Genomic DNA, 16,684 nt, shown 5'->3' with positions numbered 1-16,684 from the left:
TGAAAAATCTCTTTAGTCAATCAATGATGAGATAAGGCAGCTGTAGATGACACTCCTCACTGGATCACACATTGTCATCTCAATCAGGAGGACAGGTAGTCCACGGTAACCTATCCTGAAGAAATCAGGGGTTAAAATTTATCTTCTCTGGCCCTGCAAACATCAAACCCTGATTTCCTCAGGATGCGGCAACCCCCCTTGGTCCATACGGGACAATTGTGATTCGTCACAGAAAAAAGAGGCGCCTCAATGCATTATGTTTCAGCCTGAATAATTTGGGCACATATATTGTAAATTTAACATTCTTCTAACAAGTACTTGAGACAAATACAACTTATCAAAAGTCCAAAGTTACTTTTTTACTTGAAAAGAATCTACTACTGAAAAGGTACTTTTTGAATAAAAGGTAAAGGTTGACAATAGATGGATACCTGCCGACATCATGACTAATTTGTAAACATCATGCTTTTTTCATTAATAGGCCCTATAATGTTATTGCTCTTGTATCTTTAACTAAAAAGGAGTAGGCCTAAGCTTGGAGGAATTATACTTGGCCTAAGTTAGCAGATTGGAACTCTACTGCTTTTCATAACTGTAGTCGTAGTAACATTAAACAGCCCAAGAAACTTCTGAGCATTTGCCCAAAAGGGGCACTACAGGTAGCAGCAGAGGGGCTAATTTGGCCATATTAATATTCAAGTGACTAGTAGACACAGTTGACATTTCAAGGCATTTCAACTTAGGCCCTCATTTTTTCCTATGTGACAGGGCTCATTGAAATACCTTGTTAATTCTTCGGTTCACGAGTGAACCGTGAAGCATGAGGCGTGAGGAGTGAAGCGTGAAGCTCTATGTAACGTCTGCCTTACGGACCTTCATCATATCGGGTCTGTGAAGTTGGCTCCCAGCTCCCAGTTCCCAGTTCCTTATTCGTGCCAATTTTGAGAGTTGTTATTTTGCGTGCCAATACTTCCAGTACAGGGGCGAATAAGGATAAGTATTTCTCAGTTCCCAATTCAAATTTCTTTCAAATATTAACCCTTCAAAGTCTGTTAACTCCATCGATAGATTTTAACCCATTGTTACTCCAGCTCCCGATTCAAATGCTAGCTGCCGATTCAACGACCAGTCAGTTTAAACCTTTGTAACTCTATTTGAGTATTTCCCAGTTCGAAATGCTCGCTCCTTAATATTTGAAAGAAATATGAATTTGGAACTGGAACTGGGCGATACTTAGCCTAACTCCCAGTTCCTTTTTCGCCCCTGTACTGGAAGAATTGGCAGGCAAAATAACAACTTTCAAAATGGGCATGAATAAGGAACTTGGAACTGGGAGCCAATTTCACAGATTTCATCATATCAATATCATGCAGACTCCATACATATATATCCTCGTACAATCGTGAATAATTTCGACATACTGTGTCCTGAGATGTGAGTAAGACCCGCTATTGGTGACCTTGTGTAAGTTTATCTTGCCTGCCTAGCTGCTGCCTATATTGTCCCTTTAAATCGGCAAAAAAACGGGAATCCCGATGCCGGGCTTTGAAAAACGTGAAACTCGTGTCCGGCAACCATGAATATGATTCACATGTTAACACAACACGCCGCACATACACGAGCATCACATGGCGCCGAGAGCCTTTTGTTTCGCGGAGGAAGAAAATCTCTACCTACCCAATACCACACACAGATATCCCTTTTGCCACTGTCAATCGAATCAACCCGTCATCTGACAACTCAGAGTCATTCTCGGGACTTATATCAGAGTTTCAATTAAATATCCCGGTCGAACTTCGTGCAAAACTTCGTCGTCTCCGCGAACCGTGTGCAAAGGTTTCCTGGACAAAATGGCGGTTCCCTCACGTTTCGTGTTTCACATCTCATTATAATATGCAAATAAGGTGTTTCACGTCGCTCATGGGATTTTGATATGGGAGACGACGTTGAAACTTGGCCAGCTGTATTCTACAAGTGACAAGCTATTCAGAAATGTATAGGTTTGTGTGAGAGTAAGATACTGCCAATTCTAAGAACTAGCCTCTGGAACAGGGGTATGCATGAAATGACGTCACGTCAGTTTTGGAAGCGGGTAGGCCTGACCTCCTCACCGGCTAGTGAGACCTTTGTTTCACATTTCAACCTGGGCCCACGCCACAACGAGCACGAACCAAGGTTGAAAAACAAATATCATGTGATTTGATGGGTGTCACATGGTCTACAAAATGGTAGATGGACATGATGGACGTTTCAGGAAATGAAGCCAAAATCTCGTGATGCAGACCAATTTCCCCCCCAATTCTAGTGACTCACAGCTGTATAGTGAGGACGACGATGAGGGAGAAACAGGGTTGAATACCGATAGAACCAGATTAATCATAAATGACACCTCTCACTCTGACTTTGACTACAGCCATGAAGGCATTTTGTTGAGAACCCCAACTGGATCTTTTCATCAGGGACCAAATCTTGCAGCCAGTCCAACTTTTCCTGCAAGTGCTGCCATGTCTGAAGAACACGATGATCATCACAGCGGCAAGCGTGATCGCATTCTACAGGAAATCAGGCCGCCATCCAGAGGTTTCAACCCTTTTAATGCACCAGCTTTTGTCCAGCAAGAAGAAAACCCTCTGCCAGTGCCAGTGTCAGCCCCTCATATCGGGAATGGTTTGTTAGATCAAGACGATTCAAGTGACGCCACAAGTAGAACAAGTGGTGGTGAAAATGAAAGTGACAGTTTACTGCCTGATAATCCTCTACAGATACAGTTTTCGGATGGTCATCTTCCAAGATCACAACAGGAGTTTGAATCGAATCGCAAACACTGCCACAGATATCAACGAGATGTTCCTGATAAAGTGGCTAGGAATCAGTTGATTGCCATAAGTGTCTTGTGTCTGCTGTTTATGATTGGTGAAATTGTGGGTAGGCATATGTACCAACAAAATATCCACTTGCAATGTAAATATGGGAATATCAGATGGACCAAACAAGCGATATATTCATAATTTGATTCACAATCAAAAAATGTTTTAATGCCAGATCCTGGAGTCTACAAGGCCATTATTTATTAACAAACTTCTTCGTTTTCAAATAAAATAACTGAATACTACTGTCTATTTGTTCCAGGTGGGGTGTATGCCAATAGTTTAGCCTTAGTGACAGATGCAACTCATCTGGCGAGTGACTTGACCAGCTTCCTCATCAGTCTGTGTGCACTTTACGTTGCAGTTAAACCTCCATCAAAGAGGTTAACATTTGGTTATCACAGGGCAGGTAGGCATCAATACTGATTTCAATTGATCAAATACCGTTTCTGAAATGCAACTAGATCCTTTCAATCAGTGTGATGATCAAAAGCATTAAATCTTGAAATCCAATGACTAAAATAGTATATGTATATGTCTGTCGTTTTTCTTTCAGAGGTCCTTGGTGCCTTTGCTAGTGTACTCATCATCTGGTGCATGACAGCTGTTCTTCTCTACTTTGCGATTCAGAGAATAATTCATCAACAGTTTGAGATAGAAGCAGATGATATGTTGATTACTGCAGGATGCGGGGTTGCATTCAATATCATGTGAGTTACAAATACTGCAGAACAATTAAAGTGCATTTTGTTCTATCATTCAGTGGTGAAAATTCAAAACAATTGGCACTTAGTCTTTAGGACTGAGGTTTGGTGTGTGTTATACAATAGAGTCATTTTCTGGAAAGGAGGGCTCCATTTAATAGCCTTATTATTTTGTTGATATAAATAAGATATTGTGCTACATTGATTTTATTTCAAACCTTACTTGCTCACTTAACATCAGCAACTATTTCATTTTAACTTGGAACTAATTCTTGTTTTGTCCGATGAAAAAAGAAACCTAGAGGTTACAATGTCCTTACATCTTCTTATATCATAAGCTAACATTATTCTTTCTTTGCTCTTTCAGTATGGGCGTTGTTCTAAATTCTGAAGTCTTCCGCTGCAGGCCCCCAAGGTCATCCTTTGGTCATTCGCATGGGGGTGCTGGCCATTCACATGGGGGTCATGGACATTCGCACGGGGGTCAGGGACATTCACAAGAGAATCGAGAGAGTCATGGTCGCCGTGAAGGTGATCGTAGTGTACAGAAGAACATCAATGTGCGTGCTGCTTTCATCCACGTGATAGGTGACTTCATCCAGAGTATCGGGGTGCTCATAGCTGCCTTTATAATCAAATATTATGTAAGTACAGTGGAATCTCCCTCAGCAAACACCTCTCTATTAATGACACTGATTTCGGACCCAAATTGGTTGTTCCCATTCAATTCCACTATCTAATTAGGAAGCTTCTCTTATAAGGACAGCACTTGTCAGTCCCGAGGGTGTCCTTAATAGAGAGGTTTCATTATATTCTAAAATGGAGTAGTCTCTACCACAAGGAGATACAAGCAAGGAATTGAACTAGTGACTTCAGTCTTGGCCTGATTTTGTCCTTCTTATTTCCAGCCTCAGTACAAGATAGCTGATCCTATCTGTACATTCATATTCTCACTGCTGGTGCTTATAACTACGATAACGATTATGAGGGATATCTGTACCGTTGTTATGGAAGGTAGGTTAAAGTAAACCTTGTCAAGAGTTGCTCACAAAACACCTTGACTGGATAAGCTTCTTTTGCGAAATGTTAGCAGTTTTGAGCACCCTTTGAATACTAACAGTACACACAATTTACATCTCAAACGGCTTCAATGTTCATGCAGTTTATTGGTACAGATGATAACTTTTTTCCCTTTTTCAGCCATTCCTAAAAATATCGACTATGAAGAAGTGAAAACGTCATTATCGAATATAGATGGCGTTAAATTGGTTCACAGTCTCCATGTGTGGTCTCTCACCCTGGATAAGGTGGCTGCCGATGTGCATCTTGCTGTGGGTGAGTACATGCTAATGGTACCTTTTCTTGTTGTTAGCGATAGTAGCATGTCAATTACGGTGAGGCCTCTCAAGCCTCAATCCATCTCGAGCTACTCTCTTTCTGCTTGCCCTGGCATAGGTTCCAAATCCAAAAATTCAATAAAAGTGTCGGATTTCGCTGTGATTTCTCAATATTTATTTTGCAATTTTGATTTTTCCAGCTTACGGCGTCGACTATGAAGAAACGGTCAAATTTGCAACCGACATCCTCCATCTGAAATTCAACACGCGATATTGCACGGTTCAAGTTGAGGCTTACAAACCTGACATTATGTTGTCATGTGAGGAGTGTCTCACGCCAGAGTAGAGGATCCTAATAACTTTCAACTGAATTCACAGCACGAACTTGTCAGTGAAATATTACAGAAAAGGCCATAGAGCCCATTGACTATGTTTTTTGTGATGAAGAACCAGCAAGTGTAGGTGGCTGAGATATAACCTTTCTCGGGTGGACATTTTCCTTGCCGAGCGCTATTGATCACCCTAGAGGCCGGAGAGCTAGACGATGATGAATTCACTCTTCTTTCCTTTAATATAACAAGTGTGTCATTGTCCAGAGTTCAGGTGCTGCCATCTTGAATGTTGGCCTCTCCACTGGCCCCCTCAATTTGCTAAATAACATGGGCACAGTATTTCTCTGTTGATTTGATTTAAATGCCTACTAACCGGAATGTGTTGTTTATTCAAAAAACATGTGCAGCGAATGCGAGCAGATATGTTTGTTACCATGGTTTTGGAACGGGGCATAGTTGTGAAAATTTGTGAATTGGAACCCCAGTAAGTCTACTCACTAGAGTATGGCTAAAATACCTCGATAGGTCAAGCTCGCCATATTCAACTGCAGATACATGTATATATATTGCTCATGTAGTCTATTCTCTTTATTTTTATGTTTGTATTGCTCATTTATATGATTTATTGAGTTGATTCTCTTGATTTTTATGTGATCTGTACAGAGACACAAATGGTATCATAGGCTATAATATTTTCTTCCAGATAATTTTATTATCTTAATATATATTGTATAAGATTATGAGAACAAATTTCCTTGAGAAACCAAAGTTTATGAGTGACATTCAAAAATCTATCAAATACCCTAATTTCACCTTAAAAAATCATTATAAAAGCAGTTTTTCTCCTGATTCTGTTACCCAAATCAAGATATCATCTGATGGAATACATGACACGAAACATAACGTATTTTGACATAATTTGAGAAGGTTTTGTGTTGAGATATAAAAAAAGGTTAGAATGTCACTTTGACCCTTTGCCTACTGAGCTACTACCCACGTGGGACACGAGAGCAGAGTACTCGCCATTGTGTAGTTCCATTGGCTGCCGAATGTTTTTACTGGCAGCACGAGTCATTAGAGTAGTTACGAAAGTTGTTAGCAGATGGCAGTACTACACACGAGAGCAGAGTACGCGCCATTGTGTAGTTCCAATGGCTGCCGAATGTTTTTACTGGCAGCACCAGTCATTAGAGTAGTTACGAAATTGTTAGCAGGTGGCAGAGTACTCGCCATTGTGTAGTTTCAATGGCTGCCGAATGTTTGTACTGGCAGCACGAATCATTAGAATAGTTACGAAAATTGTTAGTAGATGGCAGTACTGTACATCACTTGAAACGCAATTTTTTAGGCGTACCCAGTACGCGTGACGTAGCCTCGGATAGGAAATTACTGCGTACGGGGTACGCATTTCTAAGGCAAAGGGTTAATACAATCTTCTGTTTCTCGAAGGACAAAATAGCTGAATAAATGATTTATAAGATTTGATAACTATGTGTTTTTGCTTTTCTTTGTGCCCTCGTCTCTGTTTGCCTGATCTTAGTTGATGTGTATCTCGGCAGCATTTTGCGAGATATTGTTCAGTCTCCAAAAAAAGACTGTCTGGACCCACTGACCCCAGAGCGGCCTCTCCACTTGCAGAATTTAGGAAGGCCTGTTCCCCCAGTTAAGCTTGGCGCCCAATATAAAATGACAAGTGGCCGCCTTACCTATGTATCCCAAGTTGGTTTCCTACATGGGCGTTTACCTCCACCCGACCAGTTTTAAACTCTGGGGAAATAAGCTCAAGAATATCATTAGCTTTAATCTGTCCATGTGGTGTACACAATGTCCGCTCATGCCAACATTAATATACAATAGGCTAAGGCCTAGCCAATATCATGGATTAAGAGTTGGCCACCATGTATATCACAGTCGTTCCAAATCCGCAATAGGCCTACACCTGGTTATGGCTTTGATCGGGAAAGCATACAAAAATCCATATCAAAAGCTGGATCAAAAGACGAATTACACATGTACGATCGGCATTGAATGTCCCTGGAAATAATTCTGGAGGAGATATCATTCAAATTGATATACAAATAGTTGTATGACAGTTGGCTACATGTCCTATTTATTTGATGTTTAATATCTGTCCTCCTGTGCTTTGGAATTCCGAATGAAAGTCAACCCAAGTCAGTGATTCCTTGTAAGCTAAGTGCTATCCCACTTGCTAGGCTAATAAAGACTTCTGGCTAGCCATAACCTTCTGATAGGATGTCACAAACACTGTCACTGCCGAGTGGATTGACACCAACCTGGTTCATAGTAGGTTGTTGTCTACACCGCCTTGTTCCTGTTGGTGTTTCACTGTTCAACAGAATAGAAGGGAGATAAATCATATCTGCAATGCGGGCAGTGTTTAATGTTCTGTTGAACTGAGATTTAAACAGGAAGGTGTGTTGATAGTTGTCGTTCTGTAAACATAAGTAAAGGACAGTGTCTTCAGGATAGGCTAAGAGAGCTTGTTCTAGCAATTCTTTCTGAAGCTTTTACAATCCTTGGATTTAAATTGTCTTTATTTCAAGACATTAAACTCTCATCTCATATCAAAAGTGTTTATTTGGAAGGCAAAAGTCTTGTCTGAAAAAGATAACAATCGAAAACATGAGAGTAAAGGCCGTGTAGCCTCGAGGTTGTGCTTTGGACGGAGACACTCAGGATAAGGACATTTCTGGTTTTGGTTCAAGATGTGCCGGTTTGGATGTACGACCACTAACACGGTAAGTAAGAGATTCATGAAAAAAATATATACACAATTTTATATCTCAATCAGCCACCCAGTACACGATATCACCTAGTAACATGTTCTTCCATTATTTGTATTGGTTTTCAATATCGGATCAATATTAGGTATCCATTTAAAATGGTTTCCATAATGTCTCCAAGACAATGGGGAGCAAATGCAGAAATGATGTTGGACCGCTACTGAGATTTAAAGCTGTTGCTGGGCAAAAAGCAGCCAACACCTCTGTCATGTAAACAGTACAGTGTTGTTGTCTCTCTGGTTTAACTGATGGAAAGATGGCGCTCAGCATACAATGAGAGTTAAATGAAATCTTAGATTGAGAGCAGTTAAATGTGTTATATTTGAAGTCACAAGGCCTCATAGGCCTATGTACGTTCATGCTCATTGTATTTTGGTGTGGCACACGTTAACATGAGCAGTTATCATGCAGCAAATTTGCTGATAATAATTGTATTTTCATATCAGTTCTACATTATGCCATCATTGATTTTTGAAATTTGAGTTGATGTTTAACAAGAGAGTAGGCCTTTTAAGATAGCTGTCGTCTTCTTGGTGTGACTGATCGATACCATTGTGATTCAAACTAGCTTACCATACCGTGAGACTACACAGTTAAGCAGTTAAATGAAAGCTAATGTTGAGATTGTAGTTAAACACGGTCTGCGTGTGTTGTCGCTAAGCCTTGAGGACACAAGATAAGAGTTAATATTGGTTTCACGAGTATGTTTGGGATTAGCTGATCCAAAGACAAACAGTTTAGCCCACCAGGCCCGGACATTAGATATGTGCTACACAGACCTAAATTTAGTATAGTGGTGATCCTCACTTTGAAGATATCTGAGGGCCTTGAGGAACTGGAACGCGCGCTTATAAGATATACTAATTCTTTCAGTCAAGTTCACCTAGAGCTGTGACCTCTGTTTTCAAAATCGCTGCTAGGGATCATGACATGTATGCTACAGTTCCGGCAGGAATGTATTACATGCCATAATCAGAATGCCCTTATCATTCTTGCCAAACACAGTTGTGTCGATGACAGTTTTTACTTGTTAATCATATGCCCCCTTCTCCAAATTAGCTATGAATTTATGTATTATTCTGCTCGACACAACTGTGCTAAACTTTATGCTGTGATATCAGATAGTCCTGCCATAGATGTGATCAACCATATCAACTGGTGTGGAATTGGCTGTGATTCAAGGAGTGGCCCTTAGGTTAAGGTTTAGGCTTGCTTCTTCAATCTGACTGAGTCAGTCCAGTCCTCATCCAATCACCTTTAAGGAGTTCAAGTCAAGGGGCCTGTCCAAGACTACAATCTATACTTTCAGACTTACATGTGTAAGTGGTGCGGTACGCGGTACTGCCGTGAATGTCTCCATGGCGAGTTCACTGGGGAGATGAAAGAGGAGAACTGGTGTAGAGTCTGTAATCAGGTGAGTGGTGCGATACAGACAGGACTCATTAAAGGCATATGCCGTTAGCCTTCATTGTATTTACTTGTGGCACAGGTAAATAGAAATAAACATTGCCCTAGTGCAGGCATTATGCATGCCAATCTACTGACATCTGTTTATCAGTCCACACACTTTTGTTGAAGTTAAATTTTATACGCAGTACATATCTACACGCTCCATCATAGAGTGTCTCTGTGGGCTAGTATTGAGGAGGCCGACTCACAGGCCAAACATAGTGGGTTCAACTCCCAGATCACATGATTCCTTGGGGCAAATCTTCATTACTTGATTTTTTACTTTAACTGCCTCTAGAAGCCCTGCAAAGGTCCCCGCATTGAATTTGTCGAGAAAGCCCAAGCAAAGAAGAACATGAAGAAAGTCTTCAACCAGCCTCCCCCAAAGAAGCACTGTGGTAGATACATAGAACTGTCCGCATCGAGGCACTTATTTCACGAATGTCTGCATGCTCCCTTTTTTCATTCCAATTCAATACTCGAGTATGCCTATTTTAAACATACATACTCCTCTCCACGGTGTTTTTTGTTGTTTGCGCACTTTCAATTTCACTCATCAAGGGTCTAGCGGTCTAGCTATCTGAAGCCATTGAAGGCAGCAAGAAACGAATTATAGTTGCGCTTCCATCTAGTAAATCCCCTTGATTATTTTGCGCTTCCACCTTTGAATTGCCGTGCTTAAATAGACCCGTGTCTATTCGCCCCATCGTGCTCGATGGCGCTTCCACCTAGTCAATCCCCTTGTTGTTTGCGCTTCCACCTTGCGCTTCCACCTTTGAATTGCCGTGCTTAAATATATCTGTGTCTATTCGCCCCATCGTGCTCGATGGGTGGAAGCGCAAGAAACACGGCAATCTGTAGTTCCTTAGTACGGCGACAGATGGCGCGTTCGATTTCTGTAATTGCTGTCCCTAAGGCGCATGCGTGATACACACACACACAGGAGGGTACTAACTGCAGCGGCACCTGTCGCCGGATCGACTAACAATATCTTCTGCTGATTTTATATGTGGAAGGGCTCGCCGGGTTTTTCTTACCGGCGAAGACACGGGGTGTCGAAAAACCCGGTGATTTTGGATAGGTGGAACCAAGACTTCATCATTTTGATTCTAATAATTTCATTAGCAGTTTTCCTTTCAGAAGCGTTGCCAGGGCAAGAAAGTTGAATACGTGGAGGGCTACGTTCCCAAGGAGGATAATAAAGGCAAAAAGGGTCGGGGGTCAGCCAAGGGTCGGGCAGGAGCCAAAAAAGGAAAGAAGGGCAAAAAAGGAAAGAAAAGTGGTAAAAAGAAGAAGAAAAGGTGAAAAGGGACTCTAAAAAGTTACAGGATTAGGACATTGACTGATGATGCGGTTGGGTTAAATAGGGGAATCGTAGAGGAGAGGCTGGGATGTTATCGGGGTTATGATCATAGGTGGTCAAGCCCAAGGATATTGGGCTGGGAAATAGATTTTGTCCCGTATTCATGTGATATTAATTTATTGAATAAACTTATTATTATACTCATATAAACATTCCGAGAATGCATAAATAAATAAAAGATCATGTGTCCAGTAATCTGAGTTTTACTTGATGACTTGTTGATCTCACGGGTGTGATGGAAATCCGCCATATTCAAACATCATCGGCGCCAACAACTATTTCTTTTGACCCTGCCGGAGTCTTTCAAAACAATTGATTGATTGACTCTGACCCTGCTGACCTCGATTTTTAAAAACTTTAAAAAAAGGCAATTCAAACGTTAAATCAACTGCAAATATAATCTTTTATATCACTGAGGTATATAAATACGATATGATGAGAAAAATCTGTACAACTATCGAAATATACGATTACTTGAAACTATTTCGGCGATTCACTTTGCCACCTGCGCGACCTTGTCACAATTGCGACGCGCTCGTTTGCATACCTCATATAAGAGGCGTATAAAATCGCCACTTAAGCATGAAAGCCTTGATGGTTCAGCGCTAAGAGTGTTTGATTGTGGATCGGCTGGTTACGGGTTCGACTCCCGGTGAATCTCCCTCAGTTTTCTCTTTTTTTCTACTTCCTTATCTTGTTATCTATGTATCATCCATGTACTGATGTCGAAATTTTCCTTATTTTTTTTTCATTATCATACCCCGCACTGCACCCAAACTTTTCAAACTGCAGCACATACTGATTCCGGGCGTTCGAGTACTACCGAGGATGGTTCGAATCGGCAGCTGGTATTATAGAGGATACACTGGGGTAAAAAAGTATTGGTGTCGGATCGTGACTTTTCCAATCAGAATTAGTCAACGGGTATCCTGAGCTTCGGGCTTATTATACTCCTTCGTCATATCGAGAGGCGGAGGATATTGAAAACCACTTGTGCCTAGATGGTTAAAGGGGTACGCTGGTCGTTGACGTATATTCACTGTTGGTCCAATCATAGCTAGTTTCCTCTTCTAACGCCAATCAACTCCAATAGTCAGTAGTGCCTATGATGTATGATAAGGCCTCAGCAGGAACTGAAAGCCTACCTCGTGTCGGTTGCCCGTGGCCTATTAGACGCTGCCCTTGACGCCGTCCTTCACACAGTGTAGTGCCACCTCAATGTGCTCATGACGTGACGAGAGCAAATCCCACGGGTGTGATGGAAATCGGCCATATTGCTCACATCATCGGCGCCAACAGCTATTTCTTTCGACCCTGTCGGAGTTTTCAAAACAATTGATTGATTGACTCTGACCCTGCTGACCTCGATTTTTAAAAACTTTAAAAAAGGCAATTCAAACGTTAAATCAACTGCAAAGATAATCTTTTATATCACTGAGGTATATAAATACGATATGATGAGAAAAATCTGTACAACTATCGAAATATACGATTACTTGAAACTATTTCGGCAAATCACTTTGCCCCCTGCGCGACCTTGTCACAATTGCGACGCGCTCGTTTGCATACCGCATATTAGAGGCGAATAAAATCTCCACTTCAGCATGAAAGCCTTGATGGTTCAGTGCTAAGAGTGTTTGATTGTGGATCGGCTGGTCACGGGTTCGACTCCCGTTGAATCTCGCGCAGTTTTCTCTTTTTTCTACTTCCTTATCTTGTTATCTATGTATCATCCATGTACTGATGTCGAAATTTTCATTTTTTTCCCCTCATTATCATACCCCGCACTGCACCCTAACTTTTCAAACTGCAGCACATACTGATTCCGGGCGTTCGAGTACTACCGAGGATGGTTCGAATCGGCAGCTGGTATTATAGAGGATACACTGGGGTAAAAAAGTATTGGTGTCTGACCGTGAGTTTTCCAATCAGAATTAGTCAAAGGGTATCCTAAGCCTCAGGCTTTTTATACTCCTTCGTCATATCGAGAGGCGTCAGCGAAGACAAGTTTGGTTGCCCGGGCGATGACACTCGTTCCATGTATATCGACTATTTTCTGATGGGACAAGTGCTGGTCCTTTAAGCAGGAAGAGACTAGAGAAGCAGGTCCAGGACAGATTGCCGCGAAAATTTATAAATAGTTCGGGAAACTTATAACATCCTCTTGCAGCATCCTCTTGCAAACAGGGCCTAGGCTACTCCTTACGCATCTTTCTGATTGAGGGAGTAAACATATCGAGGCCACATATCGAGTGATCGATGGCCGGATTTGTCAGGATGTCAAGCCAGCTTCCCAAACTATTTATAAATTTTCGCGGCAATCTGTCCTGGACCTGCTTCTCTGGCCTCTTCCCTTTAAGCAGCTCTCACTGACAGTGGGAATAACATTCCGCGAAGATGACGTCACTGCAGCTGCTGCCCTCTATTTCCCCATCGCTGAATTACAGGCAATGTCGGACAAACATGCGGTTTCGCAATGGATTCAGGCTTTCTAACTAGGGCAATTAGATTCAATCTGGCACATGTCCGAGTGTTGGAAATACTACATTATTGTTCATAATATTTCTCTCTCTGACTCTCGTCTCTATGGTATCATTCATGCTAAAAACAATGCAGGGTCAAAGATAATTGACTTTGAAATAAGCTCAAATGCGTAGAAATAAGTGTCCATGTCCGACTGTCACGTGACTAAAACGTCATCAATATCTTATTCAAATGATCTTGTGAGCTATAAATAGTAACGTCGTGGAATGCTATTTGTATTTCACAGGACTCCCTTCGACTTCAAAAAAAAGCAAAATTCGTTCATCTGAATGAGTTTATTGAACTAAAATACCACACCATCTACCACAGTCACAGAAATACAAAACATTTGTTAGATAAATGCATCTTTAGAGCTTTACATAAGACAGAAAAGTGTGATGATGGCAATGTTTTCAATCAAAACCTCATCATTCAATATCCAGGACTGGATGGATTTCATGAAGATAAAACATAGATTCACAGATAGGGCCTACTATGATTCACAGATTTACACATTTCTATTCTTTTAGAGATTACTTCTGTGAGATTGGTTCATTTGATTCACATGATATCGCCTCCATTTTTAAACAAGATTGCCACATATTAACAACCAAGCACGGAGTGGTCAGTTCATATAAAACATATTCCTGGATCAATTAGAATAAGAGTCACTTGAATAACGGCGCCTCCTTGGGCTATGAGACCTTGACCTACTTCTAGAATAAGACCTTGAACTCCTCGAATATGACCTACTGACACTGCGACTATCTCTCCGCCCTCCTGGAGACCGACTCCTGCTTGTTGACGTTGTACGTGACCTGCGATATCTGTCCCGAGATCGGCGAGGACTTCTTGACTTTGACCTTGACGTGCTGCGGGAATACGAATGTCGTCTCCTTGGTGACCGACTGACAGACCGGCTGTAACTGCGTGATGAGTGACTGTAACTTCTCCGGCGATGTGGTGGTGTGAGGCGCCCCGACCTTGACCGACTTCTGGAATATGACCGTGACCTAGATCTTGACTTTGAACGAGAACGAGGTCGCGTCCTCATATTTCTGCTCGTCGGCCTCTGAGGTAAGGCACCGATTCTCTCAGCAAGCGGCTTTGGTGGCAACCCATGGAGTCTGGTTGGCAGACCTGATGATGGTTTAGGCGGCTCCGCTGGCGGTCTTGGTGGCAGTTTTGGCGGTACAGGCAGACCTGGTGGCTTGGGAGGTTGGGATATCGGCAGAGGAGGCTGAATAGGCAGAGGCGGTCTTGACGCCTCAGCGGGAGTTCTGGGAGGTGTCGACGGAGGCTTAGGAACGTGCCCTGGAGATTTCTGTAGCTGGCCTGACTGTGACTTCTGCGCCATGGCAATGTTCCTTGGAACCATCGGCGTAGAGGCGCTAACTTTTGGCGGCAGGTTTGATTTCGTAATAGCACCACCAATGTCAGATTTTCTTAATCTGCAAGAAGAGTAATGGAAATTGATGGAAAAATACGTAGAAATGCCTTGACAATTTCAGTTCATCGTAGCAAATCTGTGGCACAACGACTTGTTGACCCGAGCACCTGGACAGAGTTGGAAGTCCTCCAAGAGAGAAAGAGAGCAAGTCCTTTGTTCTAGGCTTGTAGTTCGCCATTTACTGTATCACCAACCAAAACACATTTTCGTCATTGGTTAGACAACAGAATATATTGATGACTTGAAAGGTGCTTGCATACCAGATATCCTTGAAACATGCTTAAAAATGTCAATAGAGATCCAACTTACATGAGCTGATTCTCGACTGCGATCTGTGAGATATCTGGCAATGGGGGCGTCTTGATCAAGAAGACCTTGGCAGGTGGTTCCAGTTGGACCATCCCATCGGGTTCCTCTATAATTTCACCATCGTCTGGTTCCTCGGGTGGCTCCCATTTACTGACCAGTGCCTGCAACAGAAGGTTTTTGACAAAATTGATAATACCCAATATTGAGAGCTTTCCAATGAATGGTCATGTCCTGTAGATTCACAAGCTGGCAGCCTAAAAAAATTGTTAATCTTCACATTGGTTGCATCTCAGACAAATTTCCTTGGATAAGTGTGCATCCATTCAATAACCTCACCTTTTTCACCTTGAGTGGTTCAGGCTCCGAACTCTGCGGCTGGTCGTGTTTCACAAGGCCAGACCAGGACAATCCTGGACTCCTTGAGTGCTCATTCTCACCACCAGGTGGAACAAGGGACCCATATCCTTGAATGTTGCTGAGAAATTCCTGGGATCGCCCAGAGGCCCGTCGTCACCACTCTGCTCGGAACTGGCTGACATTATCTCATCTTCTGGAGATGGTGAACGTCTCCTTGGTAACTCTGGATCTTTGTCCTTCTTGGTGCCCACCGTGCGTAGTCTTCTTTCACTGTGTAATACAATGAGCAGTTTGCATTACAATGGTTTTCAAAACCTTCTTCTAGTTGTTTAGCTTACTGAAGTAAATAGGACTTTTGCGCTAATTTGTAGCCTGTATAAGACGAGAAGATAACCATTAAATTTTGGGAAAATTTGCAAGCTTTTGGCTTTACGAACACAACCCAATTTACAGTAATGTCAGCTTACATTTCCTTCCTGATGATTTCTCTCTTGGGCCGCCATGTTTTCTGTCCAGGCTTCCAGTGAGTGGGAGGGGGGCTCTCTGAATCCCCACGCGGTAGAACGCTGTAAGGTAAGTAAATCATCCGATCAGTGAGGGGAAATTTTGGTGCCACTTGATTCAGACCTTAACCATGAGTGACAAGAACGACAAAGAGATGATCCACCATTTTCACTGTGAAAATTCAAAGTTGTGCATTAACAAAGTGAAGAATTACTTACGAGACCATAGCAGGAGCAGTTGGTTCCATAGTTATCGGCTTAATCTTCGCAAGACGACTCCCGGTGAATCTCTCTCAGTTTTCTCTTTTTTTCTACTTCCTTATCTTGTTATCTGTGTATCATCCATGTACTGATGTCGAAATTTTCATTATTTTTTTTCCATTATCATACTCCGCACTGCACCCAAACTTTTCAAACTGCAGCACATACTAATTCCGGGCGTTCGAGTACTACCGAGGATGGTTCGAATCGGCAGCTGGTATTATAGAGGATACACTGGGGTAAAAAAGTATTGGTGTCGGATCGTGACTTTTCCAATCAGAATTAGTCAACGGGTATCCTGAGCTTCGGGCTTATTATACTCCTTCGTCATATCGAGAGGCGGAGGATATTGAAAACCACTTGTGCCTAGATGGTTAAAGGGGTACGCTGGTCGTTGACGTATATTCACTGTTGGTCCAATCATA

General features: G+C 42.1%; 4 protein-coding genes across 5 annotated transcripts in view; 2 read left to right on the top strand and 2 right to left on the bottom strand.

Moving 5' to 3' along the window:
- LOC135498008 (zinc transporter ZIP10-like) overlaps positions 1–1,814 on the bottom strand; it is a 38,791-nt gene extending 36,977 nt beyond the window's left edge. The window contains exon 1 of the mRNA XM_064788121.1: positions 1,678–1,814. The gene's annotated coding sequence lies outside the window, so the exon portion shown is untranslated. The remainder of the gene's footprint in view (positions 1–1,677) is intronic.
- A 407-nt stretch (positions 1,815–2,221) lies between these two features.
- LOC135498114 (proton-coupled zinc antiporter SLC30A2-like) lies at positions 2,222–6,728 on the top strand. Its single transcript, XM_064788284.1, has 7 exons — positions 2,222–2,925; positions 3,130–3,276; positions 3,424–3,577; positions 3,939–4,215; positions 4,480–4,585; positions 4,772–4,906; positions 5,109–6,728. The coding sequence occupies exons 1-7, from the start codon at positions 2,277–2,279 to the stop codon at positions 5,252–5,254; spliced, it is 1,614 nt and encodes a 537-aa protein (XP_064644354.1). The 5' UTR covers positions 2,222–2,276; the 3' UTR covers positions 5,255–6,728.
- A 620-nt stretch (positions 6,729–7,348) lies between these two features.
- LOC135497993 (uncharacterized) lies at positions 7,349–11,051 on the top strand. 2 transcript variants are annotated; one of them, XM_064788102.1, is made up of 3 exons: positions 7,349–7,999; positions 9,354–9,458; positions 10,637–11,051. In XM_064788102.1, exons 1-3 carry the CDS (start codon positions 7,967–7,969, stop codon positions 10,796–10,798), a joined length of 300 nt encoding a protein of 99 aa, XP_064644172.1. In that variant the 5' UTR covers positions 7,349–7,966; the 3' UTR covers positions 10,799–11,051. The 2 variants fall into 2 exon arrangements, with proteins under 2 accessions (XP_064644172.1, XP_064644171.1); XM_064788101.1 differs by having other exon boundaries at positions 7,361–7,999; positions 10,634–11,051.
- Positions 11,052–13,660: 2,609 nt separating this feature from the next.
- On the bottom strand, positions 13,661–16,277 carry LOC135497941 (tetratricopeptide repeat protein 14 homolog). Its single transcript, XM_064787981.1, has 5 exons — positions 16,218–16,277; positions 15,963–16,061; positions 15,475–15,765; positions 15,139–15,299; positions 13,661–14,830 (listed from the first exon to the last, which is right to left on the bottom strand). Exons 4-5 carry the CDS (start codon positions 15,228–15,230, stop codon positions 14,032–14,034), a joined length of 891 nt encoding a protein of 296 aa, XP_064644051.1. The 5' UTR covers positions 15,231–15,299; positions 15,475–15,765; positions 15,963–16,061; positions 16,218–16,277; the 3' UTR covers positions 13,661–14,031.
- Between the last annotated feature and the right edge of the window lie 407 nt (positions 16,278–16,684).

This window comes from Lineus longissimus, chromosome 13 (assembly GCF_910592395.1).
Source record: "Lineus longissimus chromosome 13, tnLinLong1.2, whole genome shotgun sequence".
Lineage (NCBI taxonomy): Eukaryota > Metazoa > Nemertea > Pilidiophora > Heteronemertea > Lineidae > Lineus > Lineus longissimus.
Note: the sequence above shows the minus strand (reverse complement) of the source record. Positions and strands in the feature narration are given on the sequence as shown.

Bases quoted from the DNA above. Each gene is read 5' to 3' on its own strand.
- LOC135498114 (XM_064788284.1), top strand. From the start codon at position 2,277: ATGCAGACCAATTTCCCCCCCAATTCTAGTGACTCACAGCTGTATAGT. The intron at 3,578-3,938 runs GTGAGTTACAAA...TTGCTCTTTCAG, and splicing joins GGGGTTGCATTCAATATCAT to TATGGGCGTTGTTCTAAATT. The intron at 4,907-5,108 runs GTGAGTACATGC...TGATTTTTCCAG, and splicing joins CGATGTGCATCTTGCTGTGG to CTTACGGCGTCGACTATGAA.
- LOC135497993 (XM_064788101.1), top strand. From the start codon at position 7,967: ATGTGCCGGTTTGGATGTACGACCACTAACACG. The intron at 8,000-9,353 runs GTAAGTAAGAGA...CTATACTTTCAG, and splicing joins GATGTACGACCACTAACACG to ACTTACATGTGTAAGTGGTG. The intron at 9,459-10,633 runs GTGAGTGGTGCG...TTTTCCTTTCAG, and splicing joins GGTGTAGAGTCTGTAATCAG to AAGCGTTGCCAGGGCAAGAA.
- LOC135497941 (XM_064787981.1), bottom strand. From the start codon at position 15,230: ATGGTCCAACTGGAACCACCTGCCAAGGTCTTCTTGATCAAGACGCCC. The intron at 14,831-15,138 runs GTAAGTTGGATC...CTCTTCTTGCAG, and splicing joins GCAGTCGAGAATCAGCTCAT to ATTAAGAAAATCTGACATTG.